The sequence below is a fragment of the Somniosus microcephalus genome, chromosome 2 (assembly GCF_052327205.1).
Source record: "Somniosus microcephalus isolate GS21.2 chromosome 2, FLI_Smic_1.0, whole genome shotgun sequence".
Lineage (NCBI taxonomy): Eukaryota > Metazoa > Chordata > Chondrichthyes > Squaliformes > Somniosidae > Somniosus > Somniosus microcephalus.
The window spans coordinates 368,815,818-368,838,528 of NC_140988.1; the positions used below are offsets into that span (position 1 = coordinate 368,815,818).

At 47.6% G+C, this 22,711-nt stretch overlaps 1 protein-coding gene across 1 annotated transcript in view; it reads left to right on the top strand.

Annotated features, from left to right (window-relative positions):
- LOC147123754 (dedicator of cytokinesis protein 2-like) overlaps positions 1-22,711 on the top strand; it is a 1,461,504-nt gene that overhangs the window by 427,548 nt on the left and 1,011,245 nt on the right. Inside the window, exon 20 of the mRNA XM_085975685.1 lies at positions 6,556-6,645. Within this exon, the coding sequence (XP_085831811.1) occupies positions 6,556-6,645 (90 nt within the window). The remainder of the gene's footprint in view (positions 1-6,555; positions 6,646-22,711) is intronic.

Consider the following 22,711-nt stretch of genomic DNA (forward strand, 5'->3'; position numbering starts at 1 on the left):
GAGGGGAATTTGGAGGTGATGATGGTTCCGTGCTCTGATAAGTCTAACCACAATGCTATCAGTATCCGGGATCAGATACATGTAAGGGAATCTGTTCTCTCTATTCATCCCACCACATCTGCTTCATTGGGCAGACAGAAGAACATAATAACATAAGAAATAGGAGCGGGAGTCGGCTATACGGCCCCTCGAGCCTGCTCCGCCATTCAATAAGATCATGGCTGATCATCGACCTCAACTCCACTTTCCCGCCTGATGTCCATATCCCTTGATTCCCCTAGAGTCCAAAAGTCTATCTATCTCAGCCTTGAATATACTCAATGATTCAGCATCCACAGCCCTCTGGGACAGAGAATTCCAAAGATTCACAACCCTCTGAGTGAAGAAATTCCTCCTCATCTCAGTCTTAAATGGCCGACCCCTTATCCTGAGACTATGCCCCCTTGTTCTAGACACTCCAGCCAGGGGAAACAACCTCTCAGCATTTACCCTGTCAATCCCCCTCAGGGAGCCTCTGCAGAAAACCGCACACCGACAATTGTTAAAAAGAGCGGTTGAATTGCACACCATTTTATGTCCTGAAACTAATGTGCCGATATGGGAGTGAGTGCACACCATTCCTTGTATTGACCCTACACTAATGGACTTAGCTACATATAAAGGGTATTGCAAGCACCAGGCCTTATAATTGTATTGCGGCATTCAGCTTAGCACAACAGTGACATATTTTTATTAAATAATTAGTTATGAAATTGTAAACCCCCCCAACACCCCCACCAACCAGTCAATGTTTAAGTGCAGGAATATCTGCCACTGCTTCAGTCCAACCACAATTAAAGCACCCGGCCCTTTTGTTTAGTGAGAATAGATCCTTGTAGTGGGAAAGGGTAAAGCTGAGAGGGCGAGGTCGCATTGCACAGCAACTATGTTGATGTGTTCTTATGGAAATCCTTTTGCCGCATTGTTAACAAAGGCATTAGCCAGCTTATTTCAACACTATGGCTTTGATCAAGTAGACATAGAGAAGATGTTTCAATTTGTGGGGAGACCAGAACTCATGGTCATAAATATAAGATAGTCACTAATAAATCTAATAAGCAATTCAGGAGAAACTTTTTTTACCCAGAGAGTGGTTAGAATATGGAACTCACTACCACAAGGATTAGTTGAGGTGAATAGCATAGATTCATTTAAGGAAAAGTTGGATAAACACATGAGGGAGGAAGGAATAGAAGGATATGCCGATAGGGTGAGATGAAGTAGGGGTGGGAGGAGGCGCGTGTGGAGCATAAACACCGGCATTGACCATCCTGACTTAGAAGTATATTGCCGATCCTTCGTCGTCGCTGTGTCACAATTCTGGAACTCCCTACCTAACAGCACTGTGGGAGCACCTTCACCACACGGACTGCAGCGGTTCAAGAAGGTGGCCCACCACCACCACCTTCTCAAGGGCAACTGGGGATGGGCAATAAATGCTGGCCTTGCCAGCGACACCCAGATCCCATAAACGAATTTTTAAAAAATGGACCTGTTGGGCCGAATGGCTTGTTTCTGTGCTGTCAATCCTGTATTATTCTAATGCATCCTTTTATTGAAATATCACGCAGAGGAATTTCCTTGGAAAGTGGCTAATGTTCTCTCTTCATATCCATCACGTGGCGAGAATCCACCCCGCTAAATCCACCCACATTCACTCTTTATTGTTTTCCTAAGTTCTTGGTGAATTTGCATTGAGGGAGGTCACTACAGAGTGTTGGACCATTTTCTTTGTACTCTCTGAACCCAATGTCGAGTGTTTCCCACGTGAGGTGCGGCACAGGTGAGACAGAGGTTTCAGCAGCCTCTAACCTGCACGTAGAAGACAAATGGCAATCAAATATGCAGAATAATTATCCCGGCATGCGTGATTGATGACACGACTCGATAAAAACGTCAAATAAAATAAGGATTCCAGTGAGGCCATTGAATTAATGTGAGAGATGCTATTGTTAGACTGAGGTGCCTCGCCAATCCTATCATTTCAACAGTGCACGCATTAGTTCAGCACCATCGCACTGCCAGGTTCACTAACTCGTTGCATACAACAGCTTCTGGTAATGACTCGTGTTAATCCACGCTGTCAGACTCAGTAACTCCTCCTAGCCAGCATCCTGCGGTAATGACGGTATCTCTACCCCTCCAGTTCCCTCACTCTGTCAGGCTCAGTAACTCATCCTACCCAACACCTTCTGTTAATGGCTGATGTTAGTTCAGCCCTGTCACACTGCCAGACTAAGTATTTCACTGCATCCAACACCTTCTGTTAATGGCTGATGTTAGTTCACCTTCCTCGCAATGTTCAGCTGAGCAACCTCGCGTTACTGACTACATCTCTCACGATATTAATGCTGCTCCTTCACACTGTTGGAATTAGTAACTCTTCCCAATCAGCCTCCTGTGTTAACAGCTGTATCCCTACTGATGGGACTCCTACTCCCTTGCATTGTCGAGCTTTAATCCATCTCACTCAACCCTCAGTGCTAAGAACTGTCATAGAGTTGTAGAGTCATAACGGCACAGAAGGAGGACCATCGAGTCCGTGCCGGCTCTCTGTAGAGCAATCCAGTCAGTCCCATTCCCCTGCTCTATCCCCGTAGCCCTGCAAGTTTATTTCCCTCAAGTGCCTATCCAGTCTCCCCTTGAAAACATTGAGTGTCTCCGCTTCCACCACTTCCGTCGGCAGCGAGTTCCAGGTCCTCACCACTCACTGCGTAAAAAAGGTTTTTCCTCACATCCCCCCTGTATCTCTTGCCCAAAACCTTAAATCTGTGTCCCCTAGTCCTTGTACCATCAACTAGTGGGAACAGCCTTTCCCCGTCTAGCCTATCCAAACCCATCATAATCTTGTACACCTCTATCAAATCACCCCTCAACCTCCTTTGCTCTAATGAAAACAAACCCAGCTTCTCCAACCTGCCCTTGTAGCTAAGACTCCCCATCCCCGGAACCATTCTGGTAAATCTCCAAGGGCCTTCACATCCTTCCTAAAGTGGGGTGACCAAAACTAGATGCAATACTCCAGTTGTGGCCTAACCAGCACTTTATAAAAGTTCAGCATAACTTCTCTACTTTTGTACTCAATACCTCTATTTATGAAGCCCAAGATCCCATATGCTTTGCTAACCACTCTCTCATTATGTCCTGCAACTTTCAGGGACCTATGCACATTAACTCCCAGGTCGCTCTGTCCCTGCAGACTCTTTAAAACTGTGCCATTAAGTGTATATTGCCTCTCCCTGCTCCTTCTGCCAAAATGCATCACCTCACACTTCACTGTATTAAATTCCATCTGCCACTTGTCTGCCCATTCTGCTAACCTTTCTATGTCCTGATGCAGTCGATTGGTATCATCATCACTGTTTGCCACACCCCCAAGTTTGGTTTCATCAGCAAATTTAGAAATTCTACTCTGTATTCCAATATCCAGGTCATTTATATATATCAAAAAAAGCAGTGGCCCCAGCACTGACCCTTGGGGAACACCACTGTCTACCATCCTCCAGTCTGAAAAACAGCCATTTACCACAACTCGCTGTTTTCTGTCCTTAAGCCAATTCCTTATCCAAGCTGCCACTGACCGATCTATTCCATGAGCCTCAATTTTGTTAACCAGCCTTCCGTGTGGTTCTTTGTCAAACGCTTTCCGAAAATCCATGTAGACAACATCCATTGCATTCCCTTCATCAATGCTTTCTGTTACTTCATCAAAAAATTCAATTAGATTAGTCAAACACGATCTGCCTTTTACAAATCCATGTTGGTTCTTCTTAATTAGCTTAAACCTCTCCAAGTGCCCATTAAATTTTTCCTTGATTATTGTTTCTAAAACTTTATCCACCACTGATGTTAAACTGACCGGCCTGTAGTTACTAGAATTGTCCTTACACCCTTTCTTGAACAATGGTGTCACATTTACCACTTTCCAATCCTCAGGCACCTCCCCCTTAGCAACCTGGGATGCAAGCCATCTGGACGAGGTGCCTTGTCCGCTCTGAGCATACCCAGCCTTTCTAGTACATCCTGTCTATCAATTTTCACCCCTTCCATTGCTTCTACTTTTTCCACTTTACCAATATTTTGTCAGCATCCACCTCCTTAGTAAACACCGATACAAAGTACTCATTGAGTATTCTAGCCTTACCCTGCGCCTCTAAGCATATATCACCTTCTTTGTCTCTAATCGGCCCCACCCCGCCTCTTACTACCCACTTACTGTTTACATGCCGGTAGAAGATTTTTTGGGCATTCTACAGGAAACTCTTTTTTATCCGGCACCGAGGGGACCGGCGTGGTGCCGGTTTATCAAAAAGTCCGGATTACAGAGAGGTATAGTAAAAGGTATGAGAGCCCCGTACACGGCCACAGATCTAGGCTTCCCTGTTGCTTAGCAACAGGTGCAGGAACCCCGGCCACACGATCCAGGCGTCCCTATTGCATAGCAACAGGTGCAGGAACCCCGGCCACAAGATCCAGGCGTCCCTGTTGCTTAGCAACAGGTGCAGGAACCCCGGTTACACAGCCACAGATCCAGGCACAGCCATTAATAAGAAGTAAAACTTACCTGAACCTACTCCTGAATTTTGCTGGTTAACAGAGATTTCCGGTTATTTCGGTGCCGGTAAATCGAGAGTTTCCTGTACTCTCATATCCTCTCTTTGCCAATCTTATTTTCATCTTCACTTCCCCTCTCAACTTATTGTATTTGGTCTGGTTCTCCCTTGAAGAATTCACCTGACAGGCATCATACACCCTCTGTATTCCTTACTCATGTTAATCCAGCTCCTGCACAGTGTTGGTCAGTGTTGTTTTTCCTAGCCAACACACTGTCTTACTGACTGTATGTCTATTGATGCTTATCCAGCTCCTTTGCAATGTTGAGTTCACTTAACATCTTGCATGGGCCTTGAAATTCCTGGTTCTTGGGCGCATTAGAGCAACAGCAACAGCTTGCATTTATGTAACGCCTTTAACATAGAGCATTCCTGGTGCCCAGTGTCGCTTGGAGCATGAAAGAGACACTTAAACATTCAAAGTCAACAATTTCATTATCATTGTACAACAACAACTTGTATTTATATAGCGCCTTTAACGTAGTAAAATGTCCCAACGCGCTTCATAGGAGTATTATAAGACAAAAAATTTGACACGAGCCACCTATGGAGAAATTAGGGCAGATGGCCAAAGGCTTGGCCAAAGAGGTAGGTTTTAAGGAGAGTCTTAAAGGAGGAGAGAGAGGTAGAGAGGCGGAGAGGTTTAGGGAGGGAATTCCAGAGCTTAGGGCCTAGGGAACAGAAGGCACGGCCACCAATGGTGGAGCGATTATAATCCAGGATGCTCAAGAGGCCAGAATTGGAGGAGCGCAGATATCTTGTGCGACTGGAGGAGATTACAGAGACAGGGAGGGGCGAGGCCGTGGAGGGATTTGAAAACAACTACCAGGATGGTAGAAGGCGAACTGGTTGGACCTTGGTCTTTTCTCATCTAGAAATTCCTATATTCAAAGGTCGTTTTTGGCCATCCAGTCAATCTTTAGGCAGCAATTGATTGCCAAAACCGGGAGAAGGTGCCTCAGCAAAATCGCAGCACGCCCCCAACCCAACCCGCCCAGGTGGGCAACTCAATTGTGCTGGAAATGACACAAATAAGTTAGACCTTAACCGTAGATTGGATTTGGATTGGATCAGGATTGTATTTGAAGGTGTTAGCCATGGCTCGGTAGGTAGCACTCTCGCCTCTGTCAGAAGTTCGTGACTTCAAGACCCACTCCAGAGACTTGACCACATAATCTAGACGGAGTCTCCAGTGCAATATTGAGGGAGGGCCGCACTGTCGGAGGTGTCGGCTTTCAGATGAGACATTAAACTGAGGCCCCGTCTGCTCTCTCAGGTGGATGTAAAAGATCCCATAGCCACTATTTCGAAGAAGAGCAGGGGGAGTTCTCCCTGGTGTCCTGGACCAATATTTATCCCTCAACCAACATCACTAAAACAGATGATCTGGTCATTATCACATTGCTGTTTGCGGGAGCTTACTGTGCACAAATTGGCTGCCGTGTTTCCCACATTACAACAGTGACTACACTTCAAAAGTGCTTTATTGGCTGTACAGCGCTATGTGATGTCCTGAGATTGTGAAAGGCGCTATAGAAATGCAAGTCTTTCCTTGTTTCATGCAAAAATGGGGTGAGTAGAAATTCCACTCAACAGAGATCCATGCCTTCCCCCCGGCCCCAACCCACCATCCCACCCCCCCCCCGCCCCTCCACGACCTCCTGCTGAATTCTAGAGCCTTGCTGTTTAAACACAAAAAAAAATGCCACCTTATTGTGTTTGGTTTGTGCCGGTTTCTGTAGGTTTGTAAAATGTTAACATATCTGGCATTCTTTGTGACCTCAGGTTTTCAACAGTAGTAGGTGAGAACTCTTCAAATTCATGCACATCAAATCAATGAGTTCACAAGTAACCCCGAGGAGCTTCTCTCTGACCCTATGTCTCTTCTTCTTTGTGTCTGCAGTTCCTCCAGGATACGCTGGATGCCCTCTTTAGCATCATGATGGAGTTTTCAGATAACAACGCCTATGATAAGCTGGTGTTTGATGCCCTGGTAAGATCTCAACCTCTCTGTTTGTTGTCATAGGAACATGGGAACAAGAGTAGGCCATTTAGCCCCACGAGCCTGTGTTGATCTGTGACCTAACTCCATGTACCCGCCTTTGGCCCATATCCCTCGCCTTTGGCCCATATCCCTTTAATACCTCTTGTTTAACAAAAAGCTATCAATCTCCGATTTAAAATTAACAATTGATCTAGCATCAGTTGCTGTTTGCGGAAGAGAGTTCCAAATGTCTACCACCCTTTGTGTGTAGAAGTGTTTCCTAATTTCACTCCGGATAGATCTGGCTCTAATTTTTAGACTATGCCCCCTAGTCCTAGACTCCCCAACCAGCGGAAATAGTCTCTCTCTATCTACCCTATCTGTTCCCCTTAATATCCTGAAAACTTCGATCAATTCACGCTTAACCTTCTAAATTCCAGGGAATACAACCCTAATTTGTGTAATAGGATAGCAAAATACTGTGGATGCTGGAAATCCGAAATAACAACAGAAAATGCTGGAAAAACTCAGCAGGCCAGGCAACATCCGTGGAGAGAGAAATAGAGTCAACGTTTCAGGTCGAAACCCTTCGTCAGGACTGAAAAAGCACAGGAAATGAAACAGATTAAAAGGCCAGTTTGGGGGCTGGGAAATGGGGATGAGAGAACAAAAGAGAAGTGAAGAGACATTAAGAGGTATTCAAAACCAGACGAGATGGTGGTGGGACTAGTAAAGAGACAAAAGACGGCTCTAGATTAGGTGTGAAATGCGCTGGCAGAATGAGAGACAGCTGCCATGTGGGAGAGAGAAAAAGGGGGGAAGGGCACAAAACAAAGATGTGGATAAAAAATATATGTAAAAATGTCTCTCCACAGATGTTGCCTGGCCTGCTGAGTTTTTCCAGCATTTTCTGTTGTTATTCCTAATTTGTGTAATCTCTCCTCGTAACTTAACCATTGAAGTCCGGGTATCATTCGGGTAAACCTACGCTGCACTCCCTCCAAGGCCAATATACCCCTCCCGCGGTGCGGTGCCCAGATCTGAACCCAGCACTCCGGATGCGGTCTAACCATAGCTTTATACAACGAACATAACTTCTACCCCCTTTATACATCCCTCAATGGCATGACCAAGATTGAGATCAGCACACGGCTGATTTTTAGGGGCGGGGTTAGCTTACTGTCCTGATAGAGACCCTGCTGACTACAAACTACTATCTGCCTCTGGCCTTCTTGTTGGAAAATAGGGCCCAGTATGCCTTGAATAAAGAGACATTTGTTGCAGCCTCACTGTAGCCGCCGCCAGTCAAATCATTCCAGAAATATTTCCTTTGGACAGTAGACGCATGTTGTGCATTCATCCAGGGAGAAGTTGCTGTATTAAAAATATATTAACAGCAGTTGGAGCGATCTCTCTTCTTGTAAGTACCTCTGAGTGCTGTCACTTGTTGCAGCAAGGTGTGGTTTATGCTTCATAGTTACCAATACTGTGAGCCAACCTCAGAGTTATCTATCTTAGATGGGAGCTCTAATTTTAATGTGGGACAAGTGGGGTGCAGTGTGGGTGGGAATTCCGCCGCCCCCCCCCCCCCCCGCGGTGAGTTGAATGTGAGGCCACCCCCCCCCCGCCGGGGCCTTTTTACATCCCAGACCCCATTCGAATCTGGCGGAACCGTCACCTGCCCAAAGAGGGCCGATGGGAACGGGAATTCAACCGGGAATCTGCGGCCGCCGGGGACCCAAGGGAATGGTCCACGGGCTAAGGGTTACCGCTGGGAGGGAGTGTGAATGGAGCTGCCAGTGATACAGGGCGGGGCGGGGGGGGGCGGTGGGGCGAGTGTGAAGGAGGCCGGGGCTGAGGAGCCCTGATCACTCCGCTGCCAGGTTTCTGCTGGCAGGTTCAACACCGTCCGGGCCTCCAGTTACCCCAGTTGCAGCACCGTCCGGGCCTCCCGTTACCCCAGGTTCAGCACCGTGTGGGCCTCCCGTTACCCCAGGTTCAGCACCGTGCGGGCCTCCCGTTACCCCAGGTTCAGCACCGTGTGGGCTTCCCATTACCCCAGGTTCAGGACCCTGCGGGCCTCCCGTTACCCCAGGTTCAGTGGGCCTCCCGTTACCCAGGTTCAGCACCGTGCGGGCCTCCCGTTACCCCAGGTTTGGCACCGATGACATCATCAGGGCGCCAACTTTAACGTGTTAAGTAGGCTCTCCCCCTTCCTGGGCCGAGCGGCCCTCCTGTGCCTGAAATATCCCTGCTTACAAAATGACATCAACTGGAAACACATCAGGAACACAGTGCCAAACCCCACCTGGCCGCCATTTTGTGTGTCAGCCATGGCTCAGTTGGTAGCACTCTCACCTCTGAGTCCGGCACAGACACGAAGGGTCAAATGGCCTCTTTCTGTGCCATAAAATTCTATGATTCTAGGAGTCAGCAGGTTGTGGGTTCAAGTCCCACTCCAGAGACGTGAGTGCAAAAATCTAGGCTGACACTCCCAATGCAGTACTGAGGGAGTGCTGCACTGCCGGAGGTGCCGTCTTGCGGATGAGACGTTAAACTGAGCCCCCCGTCTGCCCTCTCAGGTGGACATAAAAGTTCCCATCGCCACTATATCGAAGAAGAGCAGGGGGAGTTATCCCCGGTGTCCTGGCCAATAATTATCCCTCAACCAACATAACAAAAACAGATGATCTGGTCATTATCACATTGCTGTTTGTGGGACCTTGCTGTGCGCAAATTGGCTGCCGCTTTTCCCACATTACAACAGTGACTCCGCTTCAAAAAGCACTTCATTGGCTGTAAGCGCTTTGGGATGTCCTGAGGTCTTGAAAGGCGCTATAGAAATGTGAGTCTTTTTTAACTACCCTCCCGTCCCGGTCTGGCTTAAAATCAGCCCTGTATTCTTCTGTGTGTGTTTTTCACTTCATACTTGTGTCGAGACCTCAACAGCACAAGAGGCTGGTGCGGAGTTTCCACCATCCATTGATAGTTTGGTGCGTTTGCATCCTGAGTGGACCGATTGAAAACTCCCCAAGTTACGGCTGCAAAACTTACCGTGGATCTGGACAGCAGTTTTGCAAAGGCCCAGTGATGTGTCCCTTTTCCTGCCCTGAGAGCGATTGTCCGCTTTCCTCCGCGCCCCCTGTTTCGACAGATTAGGAACGCAGTAACATTCCAAGCAACGATCCGTTTCAATTATAATTGAAATATTGAACAGAAAATAAATTGACAACATTTTAGACAGCGTGCAGTGCCAAGTGCACCAGGTTGTGCCAGCGGGCCGAGGTCATGAGATCATGTGCGCGATGTTGGCTGTTCCGCCCTTCTGGCTGGCAAAGGGAGTGTGATTGTGGGCGGGTAAAATGGCTCTTGCTGTCCCAGCGCAAGCTACCCTCGGTGTGGCACTAAAACTATTCCTGTCCCAGGATTGATCTGCTCTGTGTTCAGTTAGTTGACCTCAGCCATTGCAACATGTGAGGACCTCCAATTGTTCTGAGTGCCCCTTGCGCTATCAGTCTGCGTACCTACTACTCACCGCTATCTCATGACCCTTGCTGGCAAGTGAGCATGTGTGGACGTCTGGTGAGAACAGCACTGCGTTGAGGTGTGACGACTTTCCTGGATACCCTACTGTAAGGGGTGGTGTGTGGGTCAGCTTCGCCTCTGACTTATGAGCGGTTCGAATCGCTCCCACTCCCTTGGTTCTAGACCTTGGACTTATTTGGGGGGTGTAATGAAATTGCAGAAGACAACTGAATTTTGGTGAAAGAAATTTGATCTTTATTTGAGAAAGAAAATACACAACACAATAATCTTAACACTCTAAATTGGGGGAACACTTCGGCATATACGAGGGAAAATAACAATAGACAGAATACTACACCTCTCCCAATCCCACTTCACTAGCTAAGTTGGGCTCCAGAGGACCAGGGATAATGCTCACCAAAACGACTTCTTTTGACAGTTGTAGAGGTTTGCGATTTCGGGGTTCTCTCGATGTGTCGGTTGGGGCCTGCTGTACCCCGGACGTGGTAGAGGACTTCACCTGCGTAGCTGGTCAGTCTTCGCAAGTCCGTTGATGCGGTAGGATGCGTATTGGATCTATCAGGTGAGTACCCAATTACTTTTGGTTAGAAGTAGGGTTTAGAGTCTTTTCAGTAAAATCTTACCCAGGGGTAAGTCAGGATAGTTTGTAGAGTGGAAAAACTTGCGGATCTTCGGTTTCTTCCAAGTTGGTTTCTTGTTGGTCACGGTGGATCAATATTACCGGGTTGCTGGTAATATTTTTGGTTGTTTGTTTCGTGGGGCCCTGGTCTGCCGCGATGGTGTGTTACTTCTTCGAGAGGGAGAACTGCTTCGAGATGGACTTCTTGATCCCGATGTTGGTGGATCTCTTCTGGGTCGATGACTCCTTCGAACTTGAACTGTTGACTCGAACTGCTTGTACCGCCTTTCTGTGAAAACAGGCCTTCAATTATACTGATTGAAGCCTGCTAATCTACGTGCCAAATCAGTCCTGGTGTATTGTTAGTTTTGGTGGGCTCGTTAATTTTGATTGGTGTGAATTGTTTAATTGGTTTCGGGATGGTCCCATCGATCTTAAGTTGTTTTAAGAACGTATGAAGTGGTTTTGGGATGGTCCCATCGATTGTTTAACCTCTTGTTTAATTGCAGTAAAGTTGTCTTTTCCTGTGGGGGCCAAGATTCTTTTGTTGGTTGGTGGCATGTTTTGCATTATGCAAGGTTTTGGATGGTTCTGTAATTTTGGCGGGAACTGCTTTTCCGTTGGTCTATTGTCGGTATGTAAAATGACTGAGACAGTCTAGATAGTCCCCAGACAGCTCGGTTAATGCCAATACCCAGAACTGTCCATTTACAGAGGCCCATCCCAATTTCTTTATTGCAGCCCTTTTCTTTCCACAGGCTCAAACATGCTTTTAAAATAAAACCAAAATCCTGGTGTTTTTGACTTTTAAGACTCCCTTAGGCCCAATATTCTTATATCATTCTGACATGGTTTATTAATAGTCCAAAAACCCCTCCTTTAGGGTAATCTTCTTGGTTTTGGGGGATCTGCTGAATTTTGCAAATATTACCCTACATACTGATTACACTCACTATTTAAAACAAAAAATGATTTTTGGGATGTGGGTGTTGCTGGCAAGGCAGGCATCTATTGCCCATCCCTACTCGCCTACGAGAAGGTGATGGCGGGCCTTCATCTTCAACCGCTGCGGTCCATGTGGTGAAGGTGCTCCCACAGCGCTGTTGGGGAGGGAGTTCCAGGATTTTGACCCAGCCACGATGAAGAAACGCCGATGTACGTCCAGGTCGGGATGGTGTGCGACTTGGAGGGGAAATTGGAAGCGATGGTGTTCCCATGGTGTTTGCTGCCCTTGTCCATCTAGTTGGTGGAGGTTGCGGATTTGGGAGGTGCTGTCGAAGAAGCCTTGGCACCGCAATTGGGATCATACATGAAGAACGGGCATGTGAAGGTACCAGAAGCGTGCCAGCTTCCATGGAACTGTATCCCACCAAGAAACGGCGCCTTTGAATTGGAGGGGAGGAAATACGTGGGAGTTGGTGGGCGAAGCGGAGAGAAATAAAGCTTGTGTGGTACTCAGTGGCCTGGGAAGAGGAGGTGTGAAGACAGTGCGAACAACCCAGTTACAGAAAGACCAGCGATGAATTCATTTCACGATCCCTCGCAAGGAGGATACATGCATTGACAAACAGCCTGCAAGCAAAGTGGAACAGGATGAACTGGAGGACCAATAAATCAATATTAAAAAGTAAATACTTCATGCGGTGAAGTTCTGTCTCCCGGGGAGGCGAAACATCACAAAAAAAAGATTTTGATAGAATGCGCCATGTTCCTGAAAGTCCCATCCCTCACAGACAAAATAAGTGCAGCGTCTTTAGATTGTCACCCGGCTAGATATTGAGAGAGTAACGCTGGTAATCCCCTCTTTTCACGGCTCAATGCCTCTGACAAGCTGTAACACAAACAGCACAATTTCCACTGTGTTTAAATTGGATTTGACTCCCCCTAGGTTCTTTCGATTAGCATGTTAAGGAAAGATAAATAGCTGTAGTATGATTAATGAACGTGTTACTCAGCCACTGGTCTGCAATGTAAATAGGCTGATGGATGGCTTTCCATCCATGATCCTGAGGTAATACTTTTATAATAATCTGACACGTATCCAGGGTACATTACGGGCAGGTCGGTACACAGAGAGCTCCATTTTCTGAAAGATTTTAACCGTTTACGTGCTCAGATTGACTGAAAATGAGTCATGCGTGACTCTCCCTCCGGCAGCTACGAAGCTCTGAATGAACGGGCGGGGGGTGAGAGGGGGTGGGGTGGGAGGGCGGGGGCTGGGCGGCTACTAATTCTTTCACCTCTAACATTCCTCTTCTCTTCATCGCAATCTTACCATTATGGTCACTGCATCTCTGAATTATTCTCCTGTTCTTTGCAAGCTCCAAATATGATACAAAAGTTGTTTGTGTGGTTGACAGTGAGGAAGAAAGCTGTAGACTGCAGGAAGATATCAATGGACTGGTCAGGTGGGCAGAACAGTGGTAAATGGAATTCAATCCAGAGAAGTGTGAGGTGATGCAGTTGGGGAGGGCTCACAAGGCAAGGGAATACACTATAAATGGTAAGACACTGAGAAGTGCCAGAAGGTCAGAGGGACCTTGGAGTGCATGTCCACAGATCCCTGAAGGTAGCAGGACAGGTAGATAAAGTGGTTAAGAAGGCATACGGGATACTTTCCTTTATTAGCCGAGGTGTAGAAGGTAAGAGCAGGGGGGTTATGCTTGAACTGTGTCAAGCACTAGTTCGGCCGCAGCTAGAGTACTGTGTGCAGTTCTGGTCACCACATTACAGGAAGGATGTGAATGCGCTAGCGAGGGTACAGAGGAGATTTACGAGGATGTTGCCTGGGCTGTGGAATTTTTCTTTGGAATAGAGGAGGCTGAGGGGAGATTTAATTGAGGTGTGTAAAATTATGAGGGGCCTAGATAGAGTGGATAGGAAGGACCTATTTCCCTTAGCAGAGAGGTCAATCACCAGGGGGCATAAATTTAAAGTAATTGGTAGAAGGATTAGAGGGGAGTTGAGGAGAACTTTTTTAATCCAGAAGGTGGTGGGGGTCTGGAACTCACTGCCTGAAATGGTGGTAGAGGCAGAAACCCTCATCACATTTAAGAAGTACTTGGACTTGAAGAACCGCAACCTACAAGGCTATGAACCAAGAGCTGGAAAGTGGGATTACGCTGGATAGCTCTTTTTTTGGCCGGCACAGGCATGATGGGCCGAATGGCCTCCTTCTGTGCCGTAAATTTCTATGATTCTATGATTTAATTCCCCATGATCTTCCTCCTCCCTCGCCGTGTTGAAATCATGGCTCACCTAATGACGTCTTACTCTAATTCATTCTTTGCCAGGTGTCTGCCGCGGCTCAGTGGGTAGCACTCTTGCCTCTGCGTCAGTAAGGTTGTGGATTCAAGTCCCACTCCAGGGACTTGAGCACACAATGCCAGGCTGACACTGAGGGAATGCTGGGTAAATGTAAGTTTTTTTTTTCAATTGACCTTTTCTCATTCCATGTTTTGGTATTTTTGCTATGTGTGTTCAGTACCATGTACTGAGGGAAACATAGAAACATAGAAGATAGGAGCAGGAGTAGGCCATTCGGCCCCTCGAGCCTGCTCCGCCATTTAATGAGATCATGGCTGATCATCCAAGTTCAGTACCCGGTCCCTGCTTTCTCCCCATATCCCTTGATCCCTTTAGCCTTAAGAAATATATCCAACTCCTTCTTGAATATTGGCCCAGAAATTCGGGTCGGGGGCTTCCCGCGGGTGCAAGCCCCCGACCTACACTTACCTAGCGTGCCGGCAGTTGACCTCTTGGCCTGCGTGGAATTCCTCTCCGAGGCCTGTCCCAGAGGCCGGCGCGCTATGCTGGCGTGTCCCAGGGGCGTAGTTAGTGCGAAGCATCCCCTGGGATCACGTGAGCAACAGGCAGCCAATCGGAGCAGGGAATGCTCCATTCATAAGTCTTGACAGATAGACCTGTCAAAACGTATAAATGCTGAGGCTGTAAAACTGTACTTTACCTTCAAATAAATTTTTAAAAAACATCACACTTTGTAAATAAACTATAAATGACATTAAATAACTATTTTAAACAAAAATTTAAATTTTTGAAAAAAATAATTTTATAAAAAAACGGGGCTAAAAATAAACTTACCTTGCTTTAAAGTATTTAAAAGTGAAAAACCTGTGGAAAAAATGTTTTAATTTTAAATAATTGACCACTTACCTTTGAAAATGAAGTCCTTACGGCTGCTTTTTACATTTCTAAAATGTACAGACTTACCCGCACGTTAAAACCTGAAGAAAAAAGGAAGTTCAACGCGCACGCGCAGACTCCCGCACGCACGCGTTCGACCTCTGAACCCCTTGGTTCAGAGGATCGGAAGTGCCGGTTTCCCGCGCATGCGTAGTGCATGCAAGATTCCGGCACTTCCATCGGGTCCACGCGTGAGTACTCCGTCCGTACTCACGCGTTGGGACCCGAATTTCTGGGCCTACATATTTAATGAATTGGCCTCAACTGCCTTCTGTGGTAGAGAATTCCACAGATTCACCACTCTCCGGGTGAAGAAATTCCTCCTCATCTCAGTCCTAAATGGCTTACCCCTTATCCTTAGACTGTGACCCAGAGGGAGTGCTGCACTGTCGGAGGTGCCGTCTTTCAAATGAGATGTTAAACTGAGGCCCGGTCTGCCCTCTCAGGTGAACGTAAAGGATGCCATGGCGCTATTTTGCAGAAGAGCAGGGAAGTTCTCCCCGATGTCCTGGTCAGTATTTATCCTTCAACCTACACCGAAAAACAGATTATCTGGTATTTATCACATTGCTGTTTGTGGGACCTTGCTGTGCGCAAATTGGCTGCTAAGTTTCCTACATTATAACAGTGACTCCACTTCAAAAAGTACTTCATTGGCTGTAAAGCGCTTTGGGACATCTTGAGGTCATGAAAGGCTCTATAGAAATGCAAGTCTTTCTTCCCCAGGATCACAAATCTGTGCAAGTCTTCCCTTCCTAAGTCTTCCCCTTCCTCCTACCATCCCCAGGCTTTTAAAACCCAATTTGCGTCGCCTAACTACTATTGATTTACATTGACTACTCGTCTACTCTTTTTCACCCTGGTACTATAATTCACTGCGAGCCCCGGTCCTTCACCTCTGTCCCATCAGAACTCATCGGCAAGAAGAATCAGGTACATACCAAAATAAGCTCAATCTGAATTGGGACAACGTGAATTTCTGGTAAAGATCTCCATGCTTGAAATATCTGTGTCTTTAAAAAGAGTGGCAGCTGAATACACAGAACAAAATTTTATAAAAAGAAAGATCTTGCATTTATATAGCGCCTTTCACAACATCCCAAAGCGCTTCACAGCCAATGAAGTTCTATTTGAAGTGTAGTCACTGTTGTAATGTTAGAAATGCCTCCGACAGTGCAGCACTCCCTTGGAGTGTCAGCCTACATTTTATGTTCAAGTTTCTGGAGGAAGCCTTGAACCCACAACCTTCTGACTCAGAGGTGAGGGTGCTGCCCAGTGAGCCACAGCTGACACAATTATCCAACCGTGGAATGAGAAAAGGTCAATTGAACAAAAACCTTGCATTTATATGTTGCCTTAATGTACAAACAAAGCCCAAGGTGCTTGACAGATGGGCATATGGAAAACAGGCACTGAGCTAGGTAACAAGAGACCAGAAAGGGGCAACCCAAAGTTTGGTCCAAGGGTTTGCGAAAACCTGAGCTGTGGATAGGAGATTTAGGGAGGGGAGTCCACTTTGCTGAAAGCTCTGCCACCAAAAGGTGGGACAAAGGGAAGAGGAGATGCATAGGAGGTTGGGCTCAGAGGAACGTAGAGTTCAGGGTAGGCTTGGAGGAGATGGCAAAAGAGAAAGAAATAAAGACTTGCATTTATGCAGCACCTTTTACGACCTCGGAATGTCCCAAAGCCCTTTACAGCCAATGAAGATCTTTTGAAGTGGAGTCACTGTTTTTTAATGTAGGAAACACAGCAGCCAATTTGTACACAGCAAGCTCCCACAAACAGCAATGCAATAATGACCAGATCATCTATTTTTTAGTGATGTTGATCAAGGGATAAATATTGGCCAGGGCACTGGGGATAACTCTCCTGCTCTTCTTCGAAATAATGCCATGGGATCTTATACATCCACCTGAGAGATCAGGGAGGCCTCGGTTTAACATCTCACCCGAAAGATGGCACCTCTGACAGTGCAGCACTCCCTCAGTACTGCACTGGAATGTTGACATAGATTTTTGTGCTCAAATCTCTGAAGTGGGGACTTGAACCACACAAACTTTCTGACTCAGTGGTAAGGATGCTACCCACTGAGCCACGCCAGATACTATTGCAGCCAATTATGTGGGGCAAGGCTAATGGAAGAATTTAAAGACAAGGACAAGGCTTTTTTTAATTTAATGGCGTATAAATTTGCCTGCACCCGGTTTTGGGTGCGACGGTGGCTGGGTTGTTGTGAAGATAATGGTAGAAACATAGAAGATAGGAGCAGGAGTAGGCCATTCGGCCCCTCGAGTCTGCTCTGCCATTTAATGAGATCATGGCTGATCACCCAAATTCAGTACCCGGTCCCTGCTTTCTCCCCATATCCCTTGATCCCTTTAGCTTTAAGAAATATATCTAACTCCTTCTTGAGTATATTTAATGAATTGGCCTCCACTGCCTTGTGTGGTAGAGAATTCCACAGGTTCACCACTCTCTGGGTGAAGAAATTCCTCCTCATCTCAGTCCTAAATGGCTTACCCCTTATCTTTAGACTGTGACCCCTGGTTCTGGACTCCCCCGCCATCGGGAACATCCTTCCTGCATCTAGTCTGCCTAGTCCTGTTAGAATTTTATAAGTTTCAATGAGATCCCCTCTCATTCTTCTGAACTCCAGCGAGTACAAGCCCAATCGACCCAATCTCTCCTCATACGTCATTCCTGCCAATGGTCTGCTGGCAGTCACTGGTGAATAAGCTCAGACTTGGAGCAGGTGGGAGGTGCGGGAAGAAAATTGGAGGGAGGGGACGAAGGATAGTGACGGGAGAGATCAGCGACCATTTATTAGCAATTTCGCAGCTGGCTACTGCTGGGGAGTCCACTTCTGGGTTGAGGAGTTGGTTAAAAAATTTGTTATGACTTCTCCCACTGCTTCAGCGGACAAAAAAAACTGATGGTGTCAGTCGTGGCACAGTTGGTAGCATCCTCGTCTCTGAGTCACAAGGTCATCGCTTCACAGTCCCCACTCCAGAGACTTGAGCACAAAATCTAGGCTGACACTTCATTGCAGTGCTGAGGGATTGCTGCACTGTCAGCGATGGCGTCTTTCAGATGAGACGTTAAACCAAGGCCCCGTCTGCTCTCGCTCAGGTGGATGTAAAAGATCCCGTGGCACTATTCGAAGAAGAACAGGGGGAGTTCCCTTCGATGTCCTGGCCAATGTTTATCCCTCAACCAACATCACTAATACAGATTATCTGGTCATTGTCACATTGCTGTGGGACCTTGTTGTGAGCAATGGGCTGTCGTGTTTCCTACATTACAACAATGACAACACTTCAAAAAGTACTTCATTGGCTGTAAAGGGCTTTGGGACATCCTGAGGTTGTGAAAGGCGCGATAGAAATGCAAGTCCTTCTTTTGTCTTTTTGGCTTGGAGTTGAGCAGTACCAATTAGGAAAGCTCCGCATTTGATCGCCATGGTGTGCTCTACATTGGGGCTTCAACACACTTCCTGATAACCGTGACTGCATGAGTAAAGCGCTGCTTAAAAAAACACATTCAGGGGCATAATGTCAAAAGTGGGAGTTTAATGTCTCCATGGCAACAGGCTGAGAGAATAGATGAAAGGGGGGTTTCAGAAACAGTGTAACAATATTGAAAAGAAATCCTCCATTTCAGTAATTGAGGACGTTGAAAGCTCTGCTCATTTGTGTCCTTGACACCGGAGGGTCAGTGTGTGATTGGGCTCTGGTATGTTTTACATTTAGCTTGTTCGCTTCTAGTTGCTACGGTGACTGAAATTAAAGGGATATCCCAGGATCTATTTGAAGCTCTCTGGTGTTATCCAGCACAATTTAAAAAAAACTTGCTCTTTCTGATCCTGTTTTTTTGATGTTTATTTGATAAAAACAAAAACGTGTTTGTTATTAAGAATAGAGGGCTCAAAATTCGGCTGCTTTGCTGCTCCCGTTAGCACCTACAGGAGGTGGTAACGGGGAGCTAAGGGGTTGCTGCCCGGGCGCGGTGAATTCAGCGACGCCCGCGAACTTCCCTGGCAGTTTTGCGCTGGCGCTAACACTTACCGCCTCGGTCTCTCGTGCCCCGTAGATCATAGAAACATAGAAGATAGGAGCAGGAGTAGGCCATTCGAGCCTGCTCCGCCATTCAACAAGATCATGGCTGATCATCCAAACCCTAGCACCCGGTCCCTACACCGACAGCCATCCCACCCAAGCCCTATCCCCGTAACCCCACGTATTTAATCCCCCCTAACACTAAGGGCCAATTTTTATCATGGCCAATCAACCTAACCCGCACATCTTTGGACTGTGGGAGGAAACCGGAGCACCCGGAGGAAACCCACGCAAACACGGGGAGAATGTGCAAACGCCACACAGACAGTCACCCGAGGCCGGATTTGAACCCGGGTCCCTGGCGCTGTGAGGCAACAGTGCTAACCACTATGCCACCGTGTCTGTGGCGTCTTGAAGTGCGCAGTGGCCCCGTTACCGCCCCGGATGTGAAATTCGCTCCCGCCCCCTAGCTGCCTCGCCGGGCGTCAACAACGGCAGCAACAGGAGGCGTTGTCACCTCGGCCGGCCGCTAGGGGAGCGATAATTCAAGGCACTGGTGGTCAGGTAGGCCGAACTTCATTCCTTCACACCAGTCTGGTGCCTGCTGAAAGTTTTTTGAAGCCTCATTGCTGCGCGATGCCTGAACCCGCCATTCTCTGAGAGTGACTGGGGCTGTAATGGATGTCGCGCAGGTCCCCTGGCCCCACAGAACTAAGAGGAAGAATGTTACAAACCATCATTGGTCCTTCCCTATAAGCGAGGGAAGCAGCCTCTGATACCGGCAGCACTGCACTGCACGTTCTTCAGCTCTCTGCCGCTCCCGCCCCTCTCACACACTTTAGCGCCCTAAGAGAAATGGTTAGCGCTTGATTCAGCGCCCCACTTCCCTGTTGGAGCGCGAAAACTGAATTTCGCAGGAGGCGAGAATGATTAGCGCCTGGTGCTAATTTTTCAACTTTTCAAGTTTTAGCGCCCCAAACGTGGCTATACTGAATTTCTCCCACCCCCTCCCCCCAATCTATGAGAGGATTTGTTGAACGCTTTGCCAAACATTTCCCCCAGAATTTAATGCACCTCTGTGCTGGATGCCACAAAGAATGAAAGACTTGCATTTCTATAGCGTCTTTCATGACAACCAGGACGTTCCAAAGCGCTTTACAGCCAATGAAGTAGTTTTTGAAGTGTAGTCACTGTTGTAATGTGGGAAACGCGGCAGCCAATTTGCGCACAGCAAGCTCCCACAAACGGCAGTGTGATAATGACCAGGTAACCTGTTTTCTCTCTCCCACATGGCAGCTGTCTCTCATTCTGCCAGTGCATTTCGCACCTACTCTAAAGCCGTCTTTTGTCTCTTTACTAGTCTTATCACCATCTCGTCTCGTTTTGAATACCTCTTAATGTCTCTTCACTTCTCTTTTATTCTCTCATCCCCATTTCCCTGCCCCCAAACTGGCCTTTTAATCCGTTTCATTTCCTGTGTTTTTTTCAGCCCTGACGAAGGGTTTCGACCCGAAACGTTGACTCTATTTCTCTCTCCACGGATGCTGTTTTCTGTTGTTATTTCGGATTTCCAGCATCCGCAGTATTTTGCTATCGTAACCTGTTTTAGATGTTGATTGAGAGATAAATATTGGCCAGGACACAGGAGGGGAGACGGGGCCTCGGTTTAACATCTCATCCGAAAGGCGGCACCTGCGACAGTGAAGCACTCCCTCAGCACTGCACTGGGAGTGTCAGATTAGATTTTTGTGCACAAGTCTCTGGAGTGGGACTTGAACCCAGAGGCGGGGGTGCTACCGACTGGGCCACGGCTGACATGCAGCTGGACGATGCAATTGGTCACTGACACGAGCTCGTAACTGAGATGAAGCAACAGACGCACTGGGGTTGATTTTTGTCGGGGGCACCCATCGGGTGGGGGATGGGCAGAGGACATTGGCGCCTCTCGCCCAATGGGACCAGCGAGAAACCCGAACCCTTTTCATGATTGTCTGTCATTAGAAAACGATGGGCGCGCAGGGGAGGTGGACGAGTATGGTGGTGGGGGAGGTGTTGCGGGAAATCTGGCTGTTCCTCCCCCAGAGCTGAGTTAGGTGCAGCAGCCCCAGACTCCACAAATATCAGTACCACAGCGATTTATTTTGTTGCCCATGGTACCTGGAGAACTAACAGATCAATTTTTTTGAAATGGGACCTTTCACACCCACATGTGCCTTGGTTTAAAATCTGCCCTCTCGGGTGGACGTAAAAGATCCCATAGCACTATTTCGAAGAAGAGCAGGGGAGTTATCCCCGGTGTCCTGGCCAATATTCATCCCTCAATCAACATCACTAATAAACACATTATCTGGCTATTCTTCTTCTTCTTCTTCTTAGGCAGTCCCTCGGAACCGAGGATGACTTGCTTCCACACTAAAAATGAGTTCTCAGGTGACTGATGAGTCCAATGCGGGACCTACAGTCTCTGTCACAGGTGGGGCAGGTGGGTGGGGTGCTTGGGTTGACGTGCGCTCCTTGCGCTGCCTGCGCTTGGCTTCCGCTTGCTCCCGACGAAGAGGCTCGAGGTGTTTGGCGCCTTCCCGGATGCTTCTCCTCCACTTTGTGCGGTCTTGGGCCAGGGATTCCCAGGTGTCGGTGGGGATGTTGCACTTTTTCAAGGAGGCTTTGAGGCTATTATCATGTTGCTGTGTGTGGGAGCTTGCTGTGCACAAATTGGCTGCCGCATTTCCCACGCTACAACAGTGACCACACTTCAAAAGTATTTCATTGGGTGTAAAGTGCTTTGGGACATCCTGAGGTTGTGAAAGGTGCTATTTAAATGCAAGTCTTTCTTTCTCATGAAGGCATTTCTAACAACACAGCACTCTGTCAGTACTGCACAGAAATGCCAGCCTAGATTGTGTGCTTGGTTATGAGTTCGGAATGGGGCTTGAACCTATAGACCGCCTGACTCAGTGGAGTGACTTCTACCCTGAGCCAAGCTGACAACCACAACCCATATTTGCTTTGAAAGCCCTCTGTTAAAACTGTGGTAGCACTCAGCTCGGTTTAAGTCCAACTCCAGAGACTTTTTATTTCAGATTTTCAGCATCCGCAGTATTTTACTTTTGTGTTCTACGAAGGTTTGTGTCTGCCGCTTCCACCTGACAGACTGAGGTAGCTACCCAATTAATAAATGAGCCTTCGCAAGATTGTTGTTCATTGTTAATGTACAGTTGCAAGACCCTGCAAATCCATTGGCAGGATAGGCACACCAACGTCAGTGTTCTTGCTCAGGCCAACATCCCCAGCATCGAAGCTTTGACCATGCTCGATCAGCTCCGATGGACGGGTCACATTGTCCGCATGCCCGATACGAGACTCCCAAAACAAGCGCTCTACTCGGAACTCCAACACGGCAAGAGAGCCCCAGGTGGGCAGAGGAAACGCTTCAAGGACACCCTCAAAGCCTCCTTGAAAAAGTGTAACATCCCCACCGACACCTGGGAATCCCTGGCCCAAGACTGCACAAAGTGAAGGAGAAGCATCCGGGAAGGCGCCGAACACCTTGAGTCTCTTCACCGGGAGCAAGCGGAAGCCAAGCGCAGGCAGCGCAAGGAGCGCATGTCAACCCAAGCACCCCACCCACCCGCCCCTTCAACCACCATCTGCC